The sequence below is a fragment of the Gigantopelta aegis genome, chromosome 8 (assembly GCF_016097555.1).
Source record: "Gigantopelta aegis isolate Gae_Host chromosome 8, Gae_host_genome, whole genome shotgun sequence".
Taxonomy (NCBI): Eukaryota; Metazoa; Mollusca; class Gastropoda; order Neomphalida; family Peltospiridae; genus Gigantopelta; species Gigantopelta aegis.
Window position 1 is genome coordinate 49,543,149 of NC_054706.1, and position 11,455 is coordinate 49,554,603.

The 11,455-nt window shown below is 40.4% G+C and overlaps 1 protein-coding gene across 1 annotated transcript in view; it reads left to right on the top strand.

The window, feature by feature from the left end:
* LOC121379441 (neprilysin-1-like) overlaps positions 1-11,455 on the top strand; it is a 125,530-nt gene that overhangs the window by 66,158 nt on the left and 47,917 nt on the right. Inside the window, exons 3-4 of the mRNA XM_041508082.1 lie at positions 6,080-6,197; positions 7,457-7,576. Of these exons, the coding sequence (XP_041364016.1) occupies positions 6,080-6,197; positions 7,457-7,576 (238 nt within the window). The remainder of the gene's footprint in view (positions 1-6,079; positions 6,198-7,456; positions 7,577-11,455) is intronic.

Below are 11,455 nucleotides of genomic sequence, written 5' to 3' on the forward strand. Positions count from 1 at the left end.
ATCTTGTCACGTTTATACTATTTATTATGTATGTTCCTCTAACGCCGTTGTGGAACGGCCTGAGTGTAATAAAGTTCTGTTCTTCTGTTAAACAAAACAAACGTCTAACTGTTATAAGCTTAATAGTTCATAGATTCACCAAGCTTAGTGTCTATTCCCACGAGCTGAAACTTAGGTCTGCGTCTTTTATTTTCCAGCTGTCATTTGTGTGACGTAGAACGTGGGTTTTTTCGCATTATTTTGATTGTGGGTTTTTTCTTGGAGAATATTTTGTTTTCATCATACATTCCTTACTTTATATAATTTTATTCACACATTGTATATTGATTGGCAAAACCTTGAGAACAAAAAAAGGCACCACCAGATGAAATCCATAGTCAGCATCACAATGTGTCATGTTCACTGAACGGGGCGAGAGGTAACCCAGTGGTAAAGCGCTTGCTTTATGTGCTGTCGGTTTGGGATCGATCCCCGTCGGTGGGCTATTTGGGCTATTTCTGGCTCCAGCCACGACACCACGACTGGTACATCAAAGACAGTGGTATGATGCATTTAAAAGATCCCTTGCTGCTAATAGAAAAGAGTAGCCCATGAAGTGGTGACAGCTGGTTTCCTCCCTCAACATCCGTGTGGTCCTTAACCATATGTCTGATGCAATATAACCGTAAATAAAATGTGTCGAGTGCGTCGTTAAATAAAATATTTCCTTCTTTGTTCAATGAACCTCATCCAGCAGTTTCGTTTGATCAAAAATGCTATTTTCACCGCTCAGATATTGTTTCGGACTGTCAATATTCATAGCTCTTTTTTTTTGTGCCGCTTCCATTGTAATTACATTTTTCGTCCATCACGGTTATTCTTTTGGCGTTATACGAAGACGCATGGTGCTAAGCCGTGTGGTTTTCTAATATGATGAGCAAAACGCTTTCCCTTCTCTTTATTTTTTTATCACTGACTATATTGATTGTCGGGCAGATCGGCACGACAATGTAATTTTCTCAATCAAAACTGAGCCGCGATCTTCTGTGCCAATAAAAGTCACGTATGGAAGAATAGAAGAAACAAACTATTCTTGGATTTCTCAGCGAAATCAACTTAATGTTTTTCCTCTCTCTCTCTCTCTCTCTCTCTCTCTCTCTCTCTCTCTCTCTCTCTCTCTCTCTCTCTCTCTCTCTCTCTCTCTCTCTCTCTCTCTCTCTCTCTCTGATACAAGGTTATTGGCCTCGTGGGCAATGAAGTGAAGGAAAAATAATTGTTACTGAACCACAACGTGTTATCATTACCTATCAGTAACGCATAGTAACTATTGAATTATGGCTTAAAATGAGAGAAAGGTTTGTTTTGTTTAACGACACCACTAGAGCACCTTGATTTATTAATCATCGTCTATTGGATGTTAAACATTTGGTACGTTTGATATATAGTCTTAGAGACGAAACCCGCAAAAAAAAAAAAAATTCCATTAGTAGCAAGGGATCTTTTGTATGAACCAGCCCACATACATGATAGCACATACCACAGCCTTTGATATACAAGTCGTGGTGCACTGGTTAGAACGAGAAATAGTTCAACAGCAGACCTTCAAATGATAGATCATGAGATAAGAAACCTGTTGGTGCTTACAAGCATTATTCGTTATATATTAGTTGTAACGAGGTGGGGACGTAGCATAGTGGTGAAGTGCACGCCTGATGCAAGGTCGGTCTAGGATCGATCCCCGTCGGTGGGCCCATTGCGCTATTTCTCATTCCAGCCAGTGCACCACGACTGATATATCAAAGGTCGTGGCATGTTCTATCCCGTCTGTGCATGCAAAATATCCCTTGCTGCTAATGGAAAAATGTAGCGGGTTTCCTCTCCGTGACTCAAAAATGACCATATATTTGACATCCTATAACCGATGATTAATAAATCAATGTGCTCTAGTGGTGTCGTTAAACAAAACTAACGTGTTTTTTTCTCGTTGTAACGAATCTTTGTATACACACCTTTCTATAATATACCTATAACATGCACTAACTAGGCCTGTGATATGTCAGTCGTAGAGTAATGGAGTAGTGTGAAGTCCAATGCTTGAGTATCCCACTTAACGTGAACCTATGGGGACCACTGCCTATTTTCCGATTGTAACAAGACTGTCCTGGGTTTGCTGCAGTTGTAACAAGCTTCCGACTAATATAGCAAGAACAAACAAATACATTAATGCGCAGACGCTAGATTTAGTCCGTGAAAATCGACACTAAGTTCAGTTAATCTACAAACCTGTAAAACATTAAATAAAGGTATAACGTAGTGAAAAAAGAGTCTGTAACGTTGGAACGGTGAAATATCCTTTAAAAACCCAGACTAGAACTCGATTCCATAACGGTTTCTTGTCAGACGCACGTGCGTTTTTAAAAATACGAAACATGCATTCTGTGACACCAGGATGATCAGAAACATTTCGGATATACGGAAATGAATAATCTAAACAATACAATCTTAGTGACTTCTTAGTGATTTCAATAATGAAAAACAGCTCCAATAGTAAAACATACGCCTACAGTGTTTAAAAACTAGGTTCTGTCGCTTTAAATATATGTTCTTGCTGGAATAGCTGTAGCTGTATATTCCCATCTGCAGCAGTCAGCTTGGCGTGCAAAGACAAACGAGGGTGGGGTTTAGGGTAATGGAGTGTGTGCATTTTACATATAATCACGCATCGTTGGTTTCAGGAAGCTTCATTTATTATAATGGAAAAAGAATCGTTTACCCAATTTACATTTTTAAGGCCTTATGTGGTGGCGTCCTGTTTGACAGAGTATTTCCTTTCATTTGAACTTGTTTTCATGCTTATATCCAATTAAAGTTCAAGCACGCTGTCCTGGGCACACACACACACACACACACACCTCAGCTATCTGGGTTGTCTGTCCAGTTTGTTAGTGGTTAATTAGTGAGAGAGAAGAGGGTGTAGTGGCTTTACCATTGAGCCCTTAAGAATTCGCTCTGGGCTTTGAGCCGGTACCCGGCTGTGAACCCTGTACCTATCAGCCTGTAGTCCGATGGCTTAACCACTGCACTACTGAGGCCGGTTTGAAAGAGTAATAACAGGTAACAAACATGAGGTTGCACACCGCTATTAATTACTTAATGCAGTCCAATACAACTGCTATGTCAGAATATATTTTGTGCAAAAATACTATATTGAGAGGGGCATGTGGCTACTAATTTTAGGGAGTGTTCTACCTTGACACGTTCCTTACACCAAGACAACACAGGTGAGCGACAGCTATCTGCAGTAACAACGCTATCTGCGGTAACTACACTTAGCGTTGCAGTTGCTGCCGCTATCTGTTATAGGGTTCGATATCTGTAGTAGCTAAAAAAAAGAAGAGGGGGACTTCGAACCGTCGCCATCTGTTAGGTTTGCCGCTATGTGTCTGGTGTTGGTGTTATACAAGTGCCAATATACTACGTACACAGTTGTTATCAGTTAGTATTAAGCCAATGGGTTGTTTAAATACAACATAGGTCAACGTACTTAATGTATAACATAATTTAGTTTTTTCAGATGTTGTTTATGAGGAACTATTTCCTAAACCGGACTGTATTAAAGGGACATTCCCGACTTTGCTGTACTGTAAGATGTTTCAGACTAAACGTACTTATTTCTACGATTAAACTTACATATACAACACTACACACACACACTACACATACACACTACACATACACACACACTACACATACACACTACACATACACACACACTACACATACACACTACACATACACACACACTACACATACACACGCTACACACACACACGCTACACACACACACTACACACACACACTACACACACACACACACACACACTACACACACACACTACACACACACACACACTACACATACACACTACACATACACACACACTACACATACACACTACACATACACACACACTACACACACACTACACTACACATACACACTACACACACACACACACACATACACACACACATACACACACTACACATACACACACACACTACACATACACACACATACACACACACATACACTACACACACACTACACATACACACACACACACTACACATACACACTACAGATACACACACACTACACATACACACACTACACACACACACTACACACACACACACACTACACACACACACACTACACACACACACACACTACACATACACACAATACACATACACACACACACTACACACACACACACTACACACACACACACACACTACACACATACTACACACACACACTGCACACACACTACACACACACTACACACACACACTACACACACTACACACACACACTACACACACACTACACACACACACACACACACACTACACACACACACACACACACACTGCTGCACATTTTTAAAGCCTCTATCAGGTGGCGAAGGCAACTAATATGTTCTTTCTACACGATGACAGATGTCTCTAAATAATTGTTATTGATGCCGCTGTAATCACATTTACCGCCGGTTCCGATTTCTGTAAAGCCGAGTCTTAAACATTTGCAGTGACAGTTATTGGACATCAATCTGTTTTACAGTGGACAGTCGGACTGATCACCACCCTTTGAGACCGTCTGAAACTGGCAGGGCCACGTGGTTCATATCTCCTCGTCGAGTTTCGCTCTCTCAGACCAGCCAGTCTGAGGTTGCTTTTGTGACAAATTATGCAGTTAATTTGCCTCATATCCATCTTTATTCCCATGGCGTTATCGCTGCTGTAGATGCACGCCCCGATAATATGAGTGTGTGGACACTGATTTGCCGCCATTTAAACATGTCAGCTAACGTCTCTGTGATTTATCGAGATGTATGGTGGGATGTATATATATACACACACATATATATATATATATATATATATATATATATATATATATATATGTGTGTGTATATATATACATCCCACCATACATCTCGATAAATCACAGAGACGTTAGCTGACATGTTTCTTTAAATTTAATCAATGATATACTTGGGGCTTGGAAAAGACGCACCTTAACGTTATTTTTTTTATTTTTTTTATATAATTAAAATTATTGATGGCAATAATAGGATAATATTCGTGTTTGACACTGATGTGTAAAACATAATTACATGAATGTATGGAACCCTCTGGTTGTGGACTTTGTACTTTAAATTTAAATATGCATTGTAGCAGCCCAGGGGCGGGAGGGGGTGTAGCTCAGTGGTAAAGCGCTCGATTGATGCGCGGTCGGTTTGGGATCGATACCCGTCGGTGGGCCCATCGGGTCATTTCTTGTTCCAGCCAGTGCATCACGACTGGTATATCAAAGGGCGTGGCATGTGCTATCCTGTCTGTGGGATGGTGCATATAAAAGAACCCTTGCTGCTAATAGAAAAGAGTAGCCCATGAAGTGGCGACAGCGGGTTTCCTCTCTCAATATCTGTGTGGTCCTTAACCATATGTCCGACGCCATATAACCGTCAATAAAATGTGTTGAGTGCGTCGTTAAATAAAACATTTCCTTTCCTTCCTTCCTAACTGGGGTATCTTGGCCTGCTACACGCGTGCTTAAAGGCACATTCCTGAGTTTGCTGCAGTGTAAGATGTTTCCGACTAATAAAATATTCCTACGATTAAACTTGCATATTAAATATATTTTATTGCTTAAAATATCAGTGTCTGTATATTCAATGTGTTTCTGGTCGTCTTAATATTTGTAAGAAGCCCGAACTGGATTTTGTCTTCAAATAATTTCGTACGTACGAAAAAACTATATTTTAGGAAATAAGATGAAATTTAACCTAGTACAAATATTAGAACGATCAGAAACACGTTTACTATACAACTACTAATATTTTATGCAGAAAAATATATTTGATATGTAATTACAATCGTTAAAAAGTCTCTGTTAGTCGATAACATCTGAAAAAGTGCAGCAAACTCGGGAATGTCCCTTTAAATGTGTTTAATGTTATTTATTGATGTAATAAATGAACACTGGTCGTGAGTTTTATTGCTATATTTCTTGTTTCCGATCTTTCAGGATTTTTATTCATATGCGTGTGGTGGCTACATCAGAAGAACACCACTGTCGTGGAATTTAACAAGAATTCGTGAAAATCCGGACGACATAGAAGCAAAATATAAAGATTTTCTTATAGGTATGTAGGCCTACCAAACACAGGCACCTCGGAAATCATATCCATCTTATAGGTGTGTACCAAACACAGGCATCTCGGAAATCATATCCATCTTATAGGTGTGTACCAAACACAGGCACCTCGGACATCATATCCATCGTATAGGTGTGTGTCCTCTATTAAAAAAAACATACATTTTGTGCATCTGACCATTTGAAAAATGGAAGTCTTTTCCTTTGAAGTAATACTCAAAAGAACTGGTTTGACCAGTCATTACTTTTGTCATATAAAATATTATCATTTTGTTCTTAAGGTGCTGGGGAATGACGGATGGAGCCATCTATATATTATATTATCGCTGGTAATCATGACCGCGAAAACCTTAAATGCCTATTCACATTCCCAGGCTGTGTGTTGGGGAGGGACGGAGCCCAGTGGTGAAACGTTCGTTTGATGCGCGATCGGTTTAGTTTGGACTCCCATCGCTGGGCCCATTTGGGCTATTTCTCGTCCCAACCGGTGCACAAAGACTGGTTTATCAAAGGCCGTGGTATGTGCTATGCTGTCTGTGGGATGGTGCATACAAAAGATCCGTTGCTACTGATGGAAAATATGGCGGGTTTCCTTTTTAAGACTATGTGTCAGAAGTACCAAATATTTGTTATCAAGTAGCGATGATTAATTAATCAATGTGCTCGAGTGGTGTCGTTAAATAAAACCAATTGTTCGTTTAATGATGAATAACCGCCATTCAAACTGTATGCTTTTCACTTAGACAACAAGATCGACTCCCGTCGGTGGGCCTATTGGGCTATTTCTGGCTCTAGCCAGTGCACCACGACTGGCATATTAAAGGTCGAAGTGTGTGCTATCCTGTCATTGAGATGATGCATACAAAAGATCCCTTGCTACTAATGAAGAAAAAAATATATGGCGGGTTTCCTCTCTCAGACTATATGTCAGAATTACCATTTTGTTCGACATCCAGTAGCCGATTATTAAATCAATTTGCTCTGGTGGTGTCGTTAAATAAAACAACCTTTATATTATATTGTTTGTGTTTGTTATCAAATAGCGATGATTAATTAATCAATGTGCTCTAGTGGTATCGTTAAACAAAACCAATTTTAAATATTGTTTGCTTAATGGTGAATAACCGCCATTCAAACTGTACGTCTTTCTCTTAGATAACAGACCCCATAATAAGTAGTGTTAATACCACGTTATCAGTAGTGCTATCGTCACCGATTCCTCTCCCTACCAATCTGTTTCAATTTCAGACAAACTGTCAGCGTCACGTCGAGCCACCGACAGCAGCGCCATCTCGCAGCTGAAGACCGTCTTCCAATCGTGTCTTCTGCGTTCGCCCGCCATCGAAAGCAGCAGCACCAAACGATCAGGTAGCATTGAGAAAGCGCCTGGTGACTCGCGGCGTTAATATAATTAGTTTCAACGTTTCCAATCATCGAGAAGTTGTGTTGAGGTTTCGTTTTCTTCTTCTTTTTTTTACCGGCCTCGGTGGCGTCGTGGCAGGCCATCGGTCTACAGGCTGGTAGGTACTGGGTTCGGATCCCAGTCGAGGCATGGGATTTTTAATCCAGATACCGACTCCAAACCCTGAGTGAGTGCTCCGCAAGGCTCAATGGGTAGGTGTAAACCACTTGCACCGACCAGTGATCCATAACTGGTTCAACAAAGGCCATGGTTTGTGCTATCCTGCCTGTGGGGAGCGCAAATAAAAGATCCCTTGCTGCCTGTCGTAAAAAAGAGTAGCCTATGTGGCGACAGCGGGTTTCCTCTAAAAAAAATGTGTGTGGTCCTTAACCATATGTCTGACGCCATATAACCGTAAATAAAATGTGTTGAGTGCGTCGTTAAATAAAACACTTCTTTCTTTCTTCTTCTTTTTTAAATCTGTCCTTTTTTGCCCCGTTCTCCTTCCTCTCTCTAATCGAAGCCGCGAAACCGTGTAACTTTGGCATTGGACTATCGATGAAGTCTGCGCGCCATTTACAGCTCAATTGGTTCGCAATAATGTTGAGTATAGTACTATTGTCGTGAATGCTACTGTTTTCAGTAGTATTGGTTATTCGTTTGTCAAACGTCGCAGGGATGTATTTTGATGTCAGAACATATTAATTAAGTGTTGGTGTTTGATACCACTGTGGTTTAGGCTTTCAGTTATATTTAAGAATTAGACGTTGAAAAAAAGAAGAAGAACTAGGACTGAGAACAGCGGTAAATGGCTCATCTAAGATGCAGTAACAGAATATATAGCCATTAGTGGATAGAACACTTGACCGTTTCCTGATTTGTGTAATATATAAACTGTGGTATGTGCTGCTCTGGCTCTAGTATAGGGAATATAAAATTGCTATATAAAATACATCTAGCTGTAAAAGGACACCAAGGATAGATATACTGATGGAAATAAATAAAGGATCACACAGATAGCAACAAGGAATAATGACTGCATCAAAAATAAATTCATATTGTCAAAAGTTGACTGGGAATATATTATAGGCAGCACATTCAACACTACAGACATTCAATCCCACATTACAACTTGGTATGAAATATAGACATCACTACGCTAGTTGAGAATTAAATATGTTCTACAATTTGACATCTTCACTTATTTCTTTCCATCAGTATATGTGGAGATAGCGTATTAAAATTAGCGATGCAATTAACATGGTTTAGATACGTAATGGTCACCGGTGTAATAAAGCTCCAGTGTGTTGTTATAACAACATTCGTTGCACACACACATATATATATATATATATTATTTTAATTTTTTTTTTTTTAAATGACAATACTGTCATGCAGTGTTTAGGGTCTCACTACACAGTTCACGTCCGGGTGAGAGGTCATTCATCAAGGTCCACTATATTTTCTAATTGAGACATATGTTATGGTTCACATATTCACTTCTAGAATTAAAACAATATGTATGTTTAATGGTAAGCATTCGGGTTGTATTTGGCCATATTAGTTTTTAAAATTGTGCATTAACCTTTTGAGACATGGGTGTATAGCGCAATAGACAGTCGGAGTGAATCGGATAATGAACCACCTGTTCGGACCGGTACTACAGCCAGATGCAGTCATATAGCAAAAAAACTGAGACGGAAATGTTCTCAGTTTTGGAGTGAAAATAAATGCTTACGTAATATATGTCCACAATGGTGTATGTTGTTAGTGCCAATGACAACCCGTTCTATTGGCAATCTTCATTTGAAGTTGGGCAATTTAACATGGGTTCCAATGGCAGATGGCATCTGTGTAGTGAGACCTAGAGTGGAATGTAGGCCTATTGGAAGTCACATAAGTCGAAACATGATATGCTGAGTATGGAGGCACTTTTGCCCACACAAACAAAGAATCAATCGCCCACTTTCGCCCAATCATGTGATCATTTCTCATTTAGTGTTTACTATTACCTACACGCATACATGCCTTTGGCTGAATATCATCACAGTACGAATTCTCCTTGTTGCCTTTCATCCAATGACACTCGGTGACAGCAATAGCTTTCTGTTCATTAACTATGACGTACTTTTAATGGAATAGCACTTACACAATTAGAAACTGTTTAAGTTTTAATATACAATCGTATTGTGTGTCACTGGACTTAGAGGTCAAATGTATGACGTAGAATGCCCTATTTTCTATTTGTATAATTATAGTTAATATAATTTCAGAAAGAACAAACGAAATAATTAACGGTATTGTTGAAGTTAATAGGGACTTGACTTTACATTTTTCAATAAATCAAACAACGGACGTTTAATAAGAGCTGAATATCTAAAACTCAGTTTTTTTCAAGTTTTTTTTACCGATGTTACATAGATCCATATAATATAGAATGTGTACTAGATGATGTTTTCTGGCTTTATGACTATTATTATTTTGTATATAAAGACAACAGGCTTCGTTCTCTCTTTAGGCCCCTGCGCGTGCTGTAACCTCACCGTGGTGCAGGGGTGTAATATTCTCTTTGAGAATGGCCAATACAGCACAAATTGAAATTTTGAGTAAAAGTCAGTATCTATCTGTGATATTTGTATATATATACTACTCAAAAGAATTTAAGGGTCAGACGATATTTTCGACATTATTTTCTGAATGTCAGTTATATTAGCTAGACCATAATGTCACGCATGGTATTGTTCCATTTTGACGAAAGTGGGTCTAAGCAACCCATAAATGAATTAAAATCCACTGTCATTGACACTGTCGACTAGTTCTAATGGCGAAAACATGCTTACATTTGCACGTTAATTACGGCGAAAGCGAAAGGTCTGCTAAGTGCCCATAACTTGCTTTTTCACAAAGCGCTTCATTTGCACGCTTTGCACGTGTATTCCATGTTCCCAATGCTGAATTTCCGTATAATTGGAGTTTGCGTTCGTGTACGGTGCACACTCCAAATTCGACAATGGTACGACTTCAACTGACTATCGAATATCGAGGAAGGGCTATTGCTTGGCTTCAAGATGACAATACGCAAAGAAATGTTGCTCTGAGACTTGGTGTCAGAGTGTCGTTGGCCGACTGTGGCAACGGTACCAAGCAACGAATTCTGTTCGAAATCGTCCACGTTCGGGAAGACCCCGAAGCACTACAAATAGAGAGGACCGCTACATCACCAATATGGCTCTACGTCAACGCACAACCACTGCACGCCGATTACGTGACAATCTGCGGACTGCGACTGGAACTCGAGTGTCTGATCAAACCATACGTAATCATCTGAGAGCCAATGATCTACGCTGCCGTCGCCACGCTGTTCGACCACCACTCCTACCACATCACAGAACGGCCAGACGTCACTGGTGCACGCTTCATCTGCGGTGGCAACGTGTTCAGTGGGGTCGAGTGATGTTCACTGACGAGTCCAGGTTTAGTCTCCAGTTCAACGACGGTCGGGTTCGTGTCTACAGACGTCCTGGGGAGCGCTTCGCTGACGTTAACGTTAGACAACGTCACCGGTTCGGTGGTGGCAGCGTCATGGTGTGGGGCGTCATCTCTATCCACCACAGGACCCCCCTCTATGTGGTGGATGGCAGTCTGAATGGAATCCGCTATCTGCATGAGATTATCCGGCCGTTGGTTCTCCCAGGCCTTCAGCAGATTGGCGGCGGGGCAGTTCTGCAGGATGACAATGCCAGACCCCACCGCGCCAGGGTGGTAACGGACTTTCTCAGACAACAAGGTATCGCCAGGATGGATTGGCCAGCATATTCGCCTGACTTGGCCCCAACAGAGCATGC